The sequence below is a fragment of the Salmo salar genome, chromosome 15, assembly GCF_965601325.2.
Source record: "Salmo salar chromosome 15, fSalSal1, whole genome shotgun sequence".
In the NCBI taxonomy this organism is placed as follows: Eukaryota; Metazoa; Chordata; class Actinopteri; order Salmoniformes; family Salmonidae; genus Salmo; species Salmo salar.
The window spans coordinates 115,249,438-115,264,123 of record NC_138305.1 but is presented as its reverse complement, the minus strand read 5'-3'; the positions used below and the strand labels follow the sequence as shown (position 1 = coordinate 115,264,123).

Here is a 14,686-nt window from a genome sequence, read left to right as displayed (position 1 = left end):
TCTCCCACCCACCCCCGCGCTCTCCCTCCCTCCCACCCGCTGCTCTCCCACCCACCCCCGCGCTCTCCCTCCCTCCCACCCGCTGCTCTCCCACCCACCCCCGCACTCTCCCTCCCTCCCCCCGCTGCTCTCCCACCCACCCCCGCTGCTCTCCCACCCACCCCCGCCGCTCTCCCCCCTGCTGCTCTCCCTCCCACCCTGCTCATCTCCCCCCCCCCCCCCCCCCCCCCCCCTACTCATCAGTTGGTCTTCTCCTTCTGGGCCAGGTCAGTGTGTGTCTGGGCCTGCTGCAGGTGTCTCCATGCATCCAGTATGAGGACCAGAGGAATGATGATCCAGAGGATGTTCATGAAGACAAAATAGAACCAGAAGTACAGAGGGTGACCCATCTGACTGTGGCTGTAACCATCACGGTGCTCAGTGTAGAAATACAGCACCGCCCCATACAGCTGACCTGGAATAAGATAATAAAATGTCAGCCTTAAAAACACACAGATCAGAATCAGCTCATAGGGTTCCCATCCCCCCATCCCCCCCCCGGTACTGTATCAGTGTACCTACCAAGAGAGACAATGAGTTGCAGGACAAAGCGGCATGGTTTGTTGCCCAGGAAGGCAAACACCGTCCACACACTCAATGGTCCCCAGAACCAGGCTGTTACTGTCTCCATACACACCGTGAAGTTATCAGCTCTACACGGAGAGAGAGAGAAGGAGAGAGGGAGAGAGGGAGGAGGAGGAGAGCGCGATAGAGGGAGGAGAGCGCGATAGGAGGAGGAGGGAGGAGGAGGAGGAGGAGAGGGGGGAGGAGGGGGAGAGAACACTCAGCAGTTGATTGAATTGTTCTCAGACTACAGTTAGTATACTAAACAAAAATATATAAAACACAATGTAACAATTTCAAAGATTTTACTGAGTCACAGTTAATGAGGAAATCAGTCAATTGAAAGATTCATTAGGGTTAGGGTTAGGGTTAGTGCTTTGAGAGGCAAAGATCACCTCCTCGACACTCTCCAATCACTAGGAGGGCACTGTCTCTGTGCTTGAGGCGTCACTACAGACACCCTGGTTCGGATCCAGGCTGTATCACAACCGGCCGTGATTGGGAGTCCCATAGGGCGGCGCAGAATTCGCCCAGCGACTTCCGGGTTTGGCCGGTGTAGGCCGTCATTGTAAATAAGAATTTGTTCTTAACTGACTTGCCTAGCTAAATAATGTTATTTTTTTTTTAAATGTAGGTGCCTTTTGGCAAACTCCAAGCGGGCTGTCATTTGCCTTTTACTGAGGACTGGCTTCTGTCTGGCCACTCCTCAATAAAAGGCCTGATTGGTGGAGTGCTGCAGAGATGGTTGACATCTGGAAGGTTCTCATCTCCACAGAGGAAGTCTGGAGCTCTGTCAGAGTGACCATCGGGTTCTTGGTCACATCCCTGACAAAGGCCCTTCTCCCCCGATTGGGACCTTATATAGACAGGTGTGTGCCTTTTCTAAATCATGTCCAATGAATTGAACACAGGTGGACTCCAATAAAGTAGTAGAAACATCAAGGGTGATCTATGGAAACAGGATGCACCTGAGCTCAATTTCAAATCTCACAGCACAGGGTCTGAATACTTATTTAAATAAGTATCACTTTATTTTGAATAAATTAGCACAGAAAAAAAGATTTGAAAAACCTGGTTTTCACTGTCATTATGGGATATTGTGTGAAGATTGATGAAGAAAACATTTAATTTAATCCATTTTAGAATAAGGATGTAACAAAATGTGAAAAAGTCAAGGGGTCTGAATAGTTTCAGAATGCACTGTATAGGATTATTTTTTTAATTATGTTTTTAAATCACTTGGTCCCCACACCTCCTCAATGGTCATGTTGCTCCCCCTATGCTGTTATTTGTCACATGCACCGAATACAACAGGTGTAGACGTTAGTGAAATGCTGACTTGTGGCAGGGGTTGCAAATGATTAGACTACAAAAGGGAAGCACAGCCACGAGTTGCCCAGTGACACGAACCTACCAGACAAAATAAGTAATGGCCACGAAGGAGATGGCTGCCGTTTTACAATCCAGTGACCAATTGTGCTTGTTTATTTGCAACTTATTTTGTAGATAATGTTTCTGCCACGGTGTCTTATGACAGAAAAGAGCTTCTAGACAACAGGACAGCGATTACTCACCCTGGAGGTATTCTTCTTCAACGAACGGGACGGATTTACTCCAGACAACAGCCCTCATCCCCGTCATTGGCAGGAGGAAAAGACAGATCTTTACAAGGCACCTGGACCGTCATCTGAGAGGGTAATCTACCTTTACCACCGGTCCTATTAGCCAACGTACAATCGAATCGATAATAAAAAAAATAGACCAACGGGACCTTAAAAACGAATATCTTATGTTTCACCGAGTTTTGGCTGAACGACAACATGATTAACTTACAGCTGGGGAGTTAAGCGTTTTCGGCAGGATAGAACAGCAGCCTTTGGTAAGACAAGGGTCCGCGGCCGATGTATATTTGTAAACAAAAGCTGGTGCACGATATCTAAGGAAGTCTCGAGGTTTTGCTCGCCTGGTAGAGTATCTCATGATAAGCTGTAGACCACACCATTTACCAAGAGAGTTTACATCTATATTTTTCGGAGCCGTCTATACACACACACACACACACACACACACACACACACACACACACACACACACACACAACTATAGACCGATGCTGGCACTAAGACCCCACTCAACCAGCTGTATACGGCCATAAGCAAACAGGAAAACACTCATCCAGAGGCGGCGCTCCTAGTGGCCGGGGACTTGAATGCAGGGAAACTTAAAATCTGATTTACCTCATTTCTACCAGCATGTTAAATGTGCAACCTAAAGAAAACAACTATAGACCACCTTTACTCCACACACAGAGATGTGTACAAAGCTCTCCATCGTCCTCCATTTGCCAAATCTGACCATAATTATATCCTCCGGATTCCTGCTCACAAGCAAAAATGAAAGCAGAAACCACCAGTGACTCGGTCTATAAGAAACTGGTCAGATGAAGCAGATGCTAAGCTACAGGACTGTTTTTCTAGCACAGACTGGAAGATGCTCCGGGATTCTTCCGATGGCATTGAGAAGTAACCAAATCAGTCACTGGCTGCATGGCTGTACTCCTGTACTCCCTGTTCACTCATGACTGCACGGCCAGGCACGACTCCAACACCATCATCAAGTTTGCCGATGACAACAGTTGTAGGCCTGATCACCGACGAGACAGCCTATAGGAAGCAGGTCAGAGACCTGGCCGTGTGGTACCAGGATAACAACCTCTCCCTCATCCGTGATGGACCACAGACAACATGCGGATCTTCCCATGCTACTCAATTTGTTCGGCCTCATTGATGTCCATGACACTTCTTTGCCTCCTGCTTGGTCCTCCTTTTCCTGTAGTCCACAATCATCTCCTTAGTCTTGGTTAAATTGAGGTACAGGTTGTTGTCCTGGCACCACAAGGCCAGGTCTCTGACCTCCTCCCTATATGCTGTCTCGTCATTGTTTGTGATCAGGCAAACTTGTTGTTGGAGTCATGCAGTCATGAGTGAACAGGGAGTACATAAGGGGACTGAGCACGCACCAGTGTATGGTGTTGAACGCTGAGCTGTAGTCAATGAATAGCATTCTCACATAGGTGTTCCTTTTGTCCAGGTGTGAAAAGGGCAGTGTTGAGTGCAATAGAGATTGCATCATCTGTGGATCTGTTGGGGCGGTATGCAAATTGGAGCGGGTCTAGGGTTTCTGGGAAAATGGTGTTGATGTGAGCCATGACCAGCCTTTCAAAGCACTTCGTGGCTACAGACGTGAGTGCAACGGGTCGGTAGTCATTTAGGCAGGTTACCTTGGTGTTCTTGGGCACAGGGACTATGGTGGTCTGCTTGAAACATGTTGGTATTACAGACTCTGTCAGGAAGAGGTTGAAAATGTCAGTGAAGACACTTAACATTTGGTCAGCGCAAGCTCGGAGTACACACCCTGGTAATCTGTCTGGCCCAGCGGCCTTGTCAATGTTGACCTGTTTAAAGGTCTTACTCACATCGGCTGCAGAGAGTGTGATGACAGTCGTCTGGAACAGCTGGTGCTCTCATGCATGTTTCAGAGTTGCTTGCCTCGAAGCGAGCATAGAAGTAATTTAGCTCGTCTGGTAGGCTCATGTCACTGGGCAGCTCGTGGCTGTGCTTCCCTTTGTAGTCTGTAATAGTTTCCAAGCCCTGCCACATCTGACAAACGTCGGAGCCGGTGTAGTATGATTCAATCTTAGTCCTGTATTGAAGTTTTGCCTGTTTGATGGTTTGTCGGAGGGCATAGCGGGATTTCTTATACGCTTCCGGGTTAAAGTCCTGCTCCTTGAAAGCGGCAGCTCTACCCTTTAGCTCAGTACAGATGTTGCCTGTAATCCATGGCTTCTGGTTGGGGTATGTACGTACTGTCACTGTGGGGACGACATCCTTGGTGCACTTATTGATGAAGTCAGTGACTGATGTGGTGTACTTCTCAATGCAATCGGGATTATTCCCGGAACATATTCCAGTCCTGTAGCTTAGCAACGATATCATAACCACCATCGATAAAAGACAATGTGCAGTCATTCATTGACCTGGCCAAGGCTTTCGACTCTGTCAATCACCACATTCTTATCTGCAGACTCAACAGCCTTGGTTTCTCAAACGACTGCCTCACCTGGTTCACCAACTACTTCTCAGACAGAGTTCAGTGTGTCAAATCGGAGAGCCTGATGTCTGGACCTCTGGCAGTCTCTATGGGGGTGCCACAGGGTTCAATTCTCGGGCCGACTCTCTTCTCTGTATACATCAATGACGTTGCTCTTGCTGCTGGTGATTCTCTGATCTACCTCTACGCAGACGACACCATTCTGTATAGTTCTGGCCCTTCTTTGGACACTTAACAAACCTCCAGACGAGCTTCAATGCCATACAACTCTCCTTCCGTGGCCTCCAACTGCTCTTAAATGCAAGTAAAACTAAATGTATGCTCTTTAACCGATCGCTGCCCGCCCGTCCAGCCTCACTACTCTGGACGGTTCTGACTTAGAATATGTGGACAACTACAAATACCTAGGTGTCTGGTTAGATTGTAAACTCTCCTTCCAGACTCACACTAAGCATCTCCAATCCAAAATCAAATCTAGAGTCGGCTTCCTATTTCAAAAAACAAAGCATCCTTCACTCATGCTGCCAAACATACCCTCGTAAAACTGACTATCCTACCAATCCTTGACTTCGGCGATGTCATTTATAAAATATCCTCCAACACGCTGCATCCAATTTGCTGAGTAGTCTATCACAGTGCCATCCGTTTTGTCATCAAAGCCCCATATACTACCCACCACTGCAACATGCATGCTCTCATTGGCTGGCCCTCGCTTCATATTCGTCGCCAAACCAACTAGCTCCAGGTCATCTAGAAGTCTTTGCTAGATAAAGCTCCGCCTTATCTCAGCTCACTGGTCACCATAGGAGCACCCACCCGTAGCACGCGCTCCAGCAGGAATATTTCACTGGTCATCCCCAAAGCCAATTCCTCTTTTGGCTGCTTTACCTTCCAGTTCTCAGCTGCCAATGACTGGAACGAACTGCAAAATCACTGAAGCTGGAGACTCATATCTCCCTCACTAGCTTTAAGCACCAGCTGTCAGAGCAGCTCACAGATCACTGCACCTGTACACAGCCCATCCAACTAACTCATCCCCATGTTATGTTTCTTTTGCTCTTTTGCACCCCAGTATCTCTACCAGCACATTCATCTTCTGCACATCTAGCACTCCAGTGTTTAATTGCTAAATTGTAATTACTTTGCTACTACGGCCTATTTTATTGCCTTGCCTCCCTTATCTTACCTCATTTGCACACACTGTATGAATGTGTGTGTGTATATATATTTTTTCTCCCTATTGTATTATTGACTGTACGTTTTGTTAATTCCATGTGTAACTCTGTTTGTTTTACTGCTTTGCTTTACCTTGGCCAGGTCGCAGTTGTAAATGAGAACTTGTTCTCAACTTTCCTGCCTGGTTAAATAAAGGTGAAATAAAAAATTTAAAAAATCAATCTTCACCTGACCATTTTTTTTTATTTTTTATTATTGACAGTCACTGGTGCTTCCTGCTTTAATTTTTGCTTGTAAGCAGGAATCAGGATAGAATTATGGTCAGATTTGTCAAATGGAGGGCGAGGGAGAGTTTTGTGTCACTGTGTGTGGAGTAAAGGTGGCCTAGAGGTTTTTCCCCCTCTGGTTGCACATTTAACATGCTGATAGAAATTCAGTAAAACTGATTTATGTTTCCCTGCATTAAAGTCACCGGCAACTAGAAGCGCCACTTCTGGATGAGTGTTTTCCTGTTTGCTTTTGGCGGTATATAGCTCATTGAGTGCAGTCTTAGTGCCAACATCGGTATGTAGACAGAGTACCTGTATTTTTTGTGGCTGTCTAGAGAGTTTATCTCCTGATAAGCTGTAGACCACACTACCTCAGGCATGCAAAACCTTGAGACTTCCTTAGATATTGTGCACCAGCTGTAATATACATAGACTGCCACCCCTTGTCTTACCAGAAGCTGCTGATGCAGTGTACAGTGAGGGGGGGAAAAAGTATTTGATCCCTGCTGATTTTGTACGTTTGCCCACTGACAAAGAAATGATCAGTCTATAATTTTAATGGTAGGTTTATTTGAACAGTGAGACAGAATAACAAAACAAAAAAATCCAGAAAAACGCACGTCAAAAATGTTATACATTGATTTGCATTTTAATGAGGAAAATAAGTATTTGACCCCCTCAATCAGAAAGATTCCTGGCTCCCAGGTGTCTTTTATACAGGTAACGAGTTGAGATTAGGATCACACTCTTAAAGGGAGTGCTCCTAACCGCAGCTTGTTACCTGTATAAAAGACACCTGTCCACAGAAGCAAGCAATCAGATTCCAAACTCTCCACCATGGCCAAGACCAAAAAGCTCTCCACGGATGTCAGGGACAAGATTGTAGACCTACACAAGGCTGGAATGGGCTACAAGACCATCGCCAAGCAGCTTGGTGAGAAGGTGACAACAGTTGGTGCGATTATTTGAAAATGGAAGAAACACAAAAGAACTGTCAATCTCCCTCGGCCTGGGGCTCCATGCAAGATCTCACCTCGTGGAGTTGCAATGATCATGAGAACGGTGAGGAATCAGCCCAGGACTACACGGGAGGATCTTGTCAATGATCTCAAGGTAGCTGGGACCATAGTCACCAAGAAAACCATTGGTAACACACTACGCCGTGAAGGACTGAAATCTTGCAGCGCCCGCACGGTCCCCCTGCTCAAGAAAGCACATATACATGCCCATCTGAAGTTTGCCAATGAACATCTGAATGATTCAGAGGACAACTGGGTGAAAGTGTTGTGGTCAGATGAGACCAAAATGTAGCTCTTCGGCATTAACTCAACTCGCCGTGTTTGGAGGAGGAATGCTGCCTATGACCCCAAGAACACCATCCCCTCCATCAAACATGGAGGTGGAAACATTATGCTTTGGGGGTGTTTTTCTGCTAAGGGGACAGGACAACTTTACCACATCAAAGGGACGATGGACGGGGCCATGTACCGTCAAATCTTGGGTGAGAACCTCCTTCCCTCAGCCAGGGCATTGCAAATGGGTCGTGGATGCGTATTCCAGCATGACAATGACCCAAAACACATGGCCAAGGCAACAAAGGAGTGGCTCAAGAAGAAGCACATTAAGGTCCTGGAGTGGCCTAGCCAGTCTCCAGACCTTAATCCCATAGAAAATCTGTGGAGGGAGCTGAAGGTACGAGTTGCCAAACGTCAGCCTCGAAACCTTAATGACTTGGAGAAGATCTGCAAAGAGGAGTGGGACAAAATCCCTCCTGAGATGTGTGCAAACCTGATGGCCAACTACAAGAAACGTCTGACCTCTGATTGCCAACAAGGGTTTTGCCACCAAGTACTAAGTCATGTTTTGTAGAGGGGTCAAATACTTCTTTCCCCCATTAAAATGCAAATCAATTTCTAACATTTTTTACATGCGTTTTTCTGGATTTTTTTTGTTGTTATTCTGTCTCTCACTGTTCAAATAAACCTACCATTAAAATTATAGACTGCTCATTTCTTTGTCAGTGGGCAAACGTACAAAATCAGCAGGGGATCAAATACTTTTTCCCCTCACTGTATAACCCACCAGCTATATGTCAATCATGTCGTCGTTTAGCAACGACTCCGTGAAACATTAGATATGTCCTGTTGGTAGGATATAAGTGGTTTTAGATAGTCCAATTTATTTAAGGGATTGTGGGTTGGAAAATAGTATGGATGGAAGGGCAGATTAGCCACTCGTCGGCGGAACCTCAAGGCACCCCAATATCTTTCCCGTCTCTTTCTCCTGCGAATGAGAAATGAGGGCCTGTTCGGGTGTCTGGAGTAAATCCCTCTAGTTCGACTCATTAAAGAGAAATTCTTTGTCCAGTTCAATGTGAGTAATCGCTGTTCTGAGGTCCAGAATAGAGGTCGACCGATTAAAATCGGAATGGCCAATTTCAAGTTCATAACAAATCGGTAATCGGCATTTTTGGACATCAATTACGGCCGATTACATTGCACTCCACGAGGAGACTGCGTGGCAGGCTGACTACCTGTTACGCGAGTGCAGCAAGGAGTCAAGGTAAGTTGCTAGCTAGCATTACACTTATCTTATAAAAAACATTCTAACATAATCACTAGTTAAACTAGTAATATCATCAACCATGTGTAGTTATCTAGCTTGTCCTGCTTTGCATATAATCCATGCGGTGCCTGTTAATTTATCGAATCACAGCCTACTTCGCCAAACGGGTGATGATTTAACAAGCGCATTCGCGAAAAGAAAACCACTGTCGTTGCACCAATGTGTACCTAACCATAAACATCAATGCCATTCTTAAAATCAATACACAAGTATATATTTTTCAACCTGCATATTTAGTTAATATTGCCTGCTAACATGAATTTCTTTTAACTATGGAAATTGTATCACTTCTCTTGCGTTCTGTGTAAACAGAGTCAGGGTATATGCAGCAGTTTGGGCCGCCTGGCTCGTTGCAAACTGTGCGAAGACCATTTCTTCCTAACAAAGACCGTAATTAATTTGCCAGAATTGTACGTAATTATGACATAACATTGAAGGTTGTGCAATGTAACAGCAATATTTAGACTTAGGGATGCCACCCGTTATATAAAATACGGAACGGTTTCGTATTTCACTGAAAGAATAAACGTTTGACCATATTAATGACCTAAGGCTCGTATTTCCGTGTGTTATTATATTATAATTAAGTCTGATTTGATAGAGCAGTCTGACTGAGCAACGGTGGGCAGCAGCAGGCTCGTAAGCATTTATTCAAACAGCACTTACCTGCATTTGCCAGCAGCTCGTCGCTGTGCTTCAAGCATTGGTGCTGTTTATGACATAAAGCTTATCAACTCCCAAGTTTAGGCTGGCAATACTATAGTACCTATAAGAACATCCAATAGTCAAAGGTATATGAAATACAAATGGTATAGAGAGAAATAATCCTATAATAACTATAACCTAAAACTTCTTACCTGGGAATATTGAAGACTCATGTTAAAAGGAACCACCAGCTTTCATATGTTCTCATGTTCTGAGCAAGGAACTTAAAAGTTAGCTTTTTTACATGGCACATACTGCACTTTTACTTTCTTCTCCAACACTTGTTTTTGCATTATTTAAACAAATGAACATGACTAAATTGATTTTATTGATGAATTATATGAAGTTAAAATAAAGTGTTCATTCAGTATTGTTGTAATTGTCATTATTTAAAAAAAAATTGTCTGATTTAATCGGTATCGGCTTTTTTTGGTCCTCCAATAATCGGTATCGGCGTTAAAATCATAATTGGTCGACCTCTAGTCCAGAAGCTATTTTCGTACATTAGACAGTAGCAGCAACAGTATGTAGAAAATAAGTTCCATAAAATGCAAAAAAACTAAATAGCACGGTTGGTTAAGAGCCCATTAAATGGCAGCCATCTTCTCCGGCGTCATCCCCATGGTCACGCCGCTCCCCATGGTCACGCCGCTCCCCATGGTCACGCCGCTCCCCATGGTCACGCCGCTCCCCATGGTCATTCCCCCACTCAATGGTCACGCCGCTCCCCATGGTCACGCCGCTCCCCATGGTCATTCCCCCACTCAATGGTCACGCCGCTCCCCATGGTCACGCCGCTCCCCATGGTCACGCCGCTCCCCATGGTCACGCCGCTCCTCATGGTCATTCCCCCACTCACTGGTCACGCCGCTCCCCATGGTCACGCCGCTCCCCATGGTCATTCCCCCACTCAATGGTCACGCCGCTCCCCATTCCACCTGTCTTTACTCTGCCTCCACCCCAATGGACATTTATTTATTCATCACTGCTACAGTTACACTTACATTTTAGTCATTTAGCAGACGCTCTTATCCAGAGTGACTTACAGTAGTGAATGCATACATTTCATAAAAAATGTTTTCTCTGTACTGGTCCCCCGTGGCAATTGAACCCACAACCCTGGCGTTGCAAACACCATGCTCTACCAACTGAGCCACACGGGACCATATCATGTACACAGTGCTATATTATAGTTTTTATATAACCATTTTCATAATTTTATTTCCTGTATGTTAGAGCTCGGAGCCTAAGATTTTCACTGTACCCTGCAATCACTCCTGCAACCCTGTAGATGTGATCACGCTGTTGATTCTAGACTGTCCCACTCTTCAAAAGGCTGTGCGAAGTTTCTGGATATTGGCGGGAACTGAAGCACACTGTTGTACACGTCGATCCAGAGCATCCCAAACATGCTCAATGGCCATTATCATGCTGAAACATGAGGTGATGGCGGCAGATGAATGGTACGACAATGGGCTTCAGAATTTGGCATTATCAAATTGCCATTGATAAAATGCTATTGCGTTCGTTGTCCGTAACTTATACCTGCCCACCATAACTCCACCGTGGGGCCCACACCATAACTCCACCGTGGGGCCCACACCATAACTCCACCGTGGGGCCCACACCATAACTCCACCGTGGGGCCCACACCATAACTCCACCGTGGGGCCCACACCATAACTCCACCGTGGGGCCCACACCATAACTCCACCGTGGGGCCCACACCATAACTCCACCGTGGGGCCCACACCATAACTCCACCGTGGGGCCCACACCATAACTCCACCGTGGGGCCCACACCATAACTCCACCATGGGGCCCTCTGTTCACAACGTTGACATCAGCAAACCGCTTGCCCACACGACACCATACGCTGTCTGCCATCTGCCCGGTACAGTTGAAACCAGGATTAATCCATCTAGAGTACACTTCTCCAGTGTGCCAGTGGCCATCGAAGGTGAGCATTTGCCCACTGAAGTCTGTAACGACCCCAAACTGCGATCAGGTCAAGATGACAAGCATGCAGTTGAGCTTCCCTGAGACGGATTCTGACAGTTTGTGCAGAAATTCTTCAGTTGTATCAGCTGCCCGGGTGGCTGGTCTCAGACCATCCCACAGGTTAAGAAGCTGGATGTGGAGGTCCTGGGCTGGCGTGGTTATACATGGTCTGCAGTTGTGAGGCCAGTTGGACATACTGACAAATTCTCTCAAATAAACGTTGGCTTATGGTAGAGAAATGAACATTAAATTCTGGCAACAGCTCTGGTGGACATTCCTGCAGTCAGCATGACAATTGCACTGCTCCCTCAACTTGTGGCATTGTGTTGTGTGACAAAACTGCACAATTTAGAGTAGCCTTTCATTGTCCCCAGCACAAGGTGCACCTGTGTAATGATCATGCGGTTTCATCAGCTTATTGATATGCCACACCACAAACGTGTGCACAAAATTTGAGAGAAATACATTTTGTGCGTATAGTAACATTTCTAGGATCTTTTATCTCAGCTAACACAGACCAACACTTAACATGTTGCATTTATATTTTTATATTTTTTGTACAGTAATAAAGAAGAAAACGACAGTAAAAAAAAAACTTACATGACATATCGGCTGTCTCCTTTGGAGTACTCCTTCCCTGCGGACAATGAGAGAAGACAACGTTCTGTTAGTTACATTCTGCTTGTTGTGGGTTCTCATTTCCTTTTTCTTGCAATAGGAGGGTTCTAGAAGAGAATGGAGGTTCTACTGGAGGGTTCTAGTAGTGAATGGAGGTTCTACCATAGGGTTCCTGCGCTAGGTTCTACTTACACAGCTGAGACAGGAAGCTCTGGTCTGAGGGGATGACGTCATAGTACAGAGAGAACCATCCCTCAATGACCCCGTGGATGAACCCACAGACAGCAAACCAGCAGATAGCCAGCCGCCTGGCCACCCCGAACTCCTGACCTCGGCCATCCCTGGCCCACTTCCGGCCCGTCAGGACCCAGGTGGACAGCAGGAAGAGACCCGACACAGAGAAGAGGAAGGACAGGATCTCATGCATTGACCTATCGTTCACCACGTAGCCTGGGATGGACAGGTCCCGCGGCCAATAGGGGTGGGGGACGCCAGTGGCTCGGACGGGGCTTTTCGCCATCTGCCAATCAGGGAGAGACATGTTACCAGCTGCCCCTTCATAGAGGCTAAGTCTGTGTTCCAATTCTCTATCCTTCTACTGAAGCGTGCACTCGTTCACTGCCTTACATTACATTTAAAACACTGGATTGGTGAAAGCTTAACTGGAGAGAGTTTCCACCATATTGTTCACACACCAGTTTCAACAGTGAATAGGCGACTCCGGGATGCTGCAAAGAAAAACCCATCTCTCAGACTGGCCAATAAAAATAAAAGATTGCATCCCAGAGTCGTCTCTTCACTGTTGACGTTGAGACTGGTGTTTTGCGGGTACCATTTCATGAAGCTTCCAGTTGAGGACTTGTGATCGTATAGTGAAAGTAGATTTTTTTGTTTTTTTACTACAGAAATTACAGGGTAGCCTACTCGGCTGACACTGCCAAGCAGATCAATAAAAACGACGTTGTCTGATCCATATAATAGGCCTATGAGAAAGGGAGACACAAATAGAAAATTACTTTCATCTAACCTGGAACAAACAAAAAATGGCACTGACCCAATGATGAAGACCGTGAATATGCACACCGACTGGGGATATGGCCAATGTTCTCCAATACCATAGGCTACTAGTTCGCTCAATTAAGTTAAGAAATTTGATCACTTAAAGACAGATTGGAGTCTTTTCATAATCTCTTTCCTAACAGTTTTTCCACCATTGTGTTTTTAAATATTGCAATATACTAGGCTGTGTCTCTCTGCTTTTCACTGACAGTCCCAACTCAATAATCTATTTTGGTATTTACTTTCTGGTGTAGTAGCCGATTTTGAATGATTTTATTTATTTATGCATGTATAGACTATTTTTGGCAATTGATTTTACTTTATGGAAAACCTTATGCCTTTTAATGTGGCATAAACACAACCAGTCATCTGATGGTCAAACAATCACTCAATAAAGCAGCTCCCGTAGACTACCCGCGCACGTTAGTCCACTCACATCATTTCTGGATCCGAACCCCAACAGTGCACTATCCACCACTAATTTGATGAATGGGGAAAAAACATGTTACAAAACACCTACTTGTATTGTAACATTAGGCCTAGTTACACTTGAATGAATTGATGCATCCACTGTTGTCCAAGCGCGCCCGCCTTGACAAAATGTACGCTTTCTCCTCAAACCACAACGCAAAGTTGGGTTTATACCACCCGGTTTCCAGTGTTTCATGCGGCTGACATGCAGTTGTTAAATAAGGGTTTAATAGCCTATATATTTTTGTTGTATCATGTTGTATTACTTGTGATAGGCTCATGCTTTACCGGAATCGCGTACTCCAACATTTAATTTTTTGCCGGGACGCCATACCGGACCGCCATACCGGGATGCTTCTTAGTGTCCACTCGGCTTTACTGGCACATCCATTTTATTTTTTACCGGACCACCATACCGGGACGCCATACCGGGCCGCCTCTTAGTGTCCACTCGGCTTTACTGGCACATACATTTTAACCGATAAACGACGCGCGAACACAGTCATCATAATTCCGTCTCCAACATGAGTTCTCCGACAGTAAAAACTGTCTGGAGTAATTTAGTTTTGTATAATTTCTCTGTGTAACGTTAATCAACTTACTGCGGAGGTAGAGATGAAGATGCTAGCTGAAGCTGAATGGAGAAGCCAAGTTCCTCGATTTCCAATGGGACACAGAGTGAAAGATCTGGCAGCAATAAGAGAGAGATATTCCCACAGGTTCCAGCCTTATTCCTACTCCAATCAGGTGGAAACAGAAGATCACTTCGGCACCTCCATTTGTGGCTCGGGAATAAGGGGTTAAAAGTAGGCGGACCCTTGTGATAACAATAGCCAATCAAACGGTCAACATTATGTGCCGAAGCCACACACGTGAGATTTTAGAAACTGTCGATTGGTTAGCCGTCTCGGATCATGGATGTTGTCACAAGTTATCGACCAATGAAATGTATCACAAACATCACACACGGAAGTGTGACTAGTTATCGTCAACAAGTGAATCATAACAAAGATGATGTATGAATGTCCTAAAGTACTAAAACCATATTG

At 45.5% G+C, this 14,686-nt stretch overlaps 1 protein-coding gene across 2 annotated transcripts; it reads right to left on the bottom strand.

The window, feature by feature from the left end:
* Window positions 1-231: 231 nt before the first annotated feature.
* Window positions 232-14,450, bottom strand: ebp (EBP cholestenol delta-isomerase). 2 transcript variants are annotated; one of them, XM_045696598.2, is made up of 5 exons: window positions 14,240-14,450; window positions 12,300-12,627; window positions 12,090-12,126; window positions 562-692; window positions 232-454 (listed from the first exon to the last, which is right to left on the bottom strand). In XM_045696598.2, the coding sequence occupies exons 2-5, from the start codon at window positions 12,625-12,627 to the stop codon at window positions 240-242; spliced, it is 711 nt and encodes a 236-aa protein (XP_045552554.2). In that variant the 5' UTR covers window positions 14,240-14,450; the 3' UTR covers window positions 232-239. The 2 variants fall into 2 exon arrangements, with proteins under 2 accessions (XP_045552554.2, XP_082818446.1); XM_082962320.1 differs by lacking the exon at window positions 14,240-14,450 and adding an exon at window positions 12,940-12,958.
* Between the last annotated feature and the right edge of the window lie 236 nt (window positions 14,451-14,686).

Bases quoted from the DNA above. Each gene is read 5' to 3' on its own strand.
- ebp (XM_082962320.1), bottom strand. The intron at 12,127-12,299 runs GTAAGTAGAACC...CATTGTCCGCAG, and splicing joins GAGCTTCCTGTCTCAGCTGT to GGAAGGAGTACTCCAAAGGA. The intron at 455-561 runs GTAGGTACACTG...ATCTTATTCCAG, and splicing joins GCAACTCATTGTCTCTCTTG to GTCAGCTGTATGGGGCGGTG.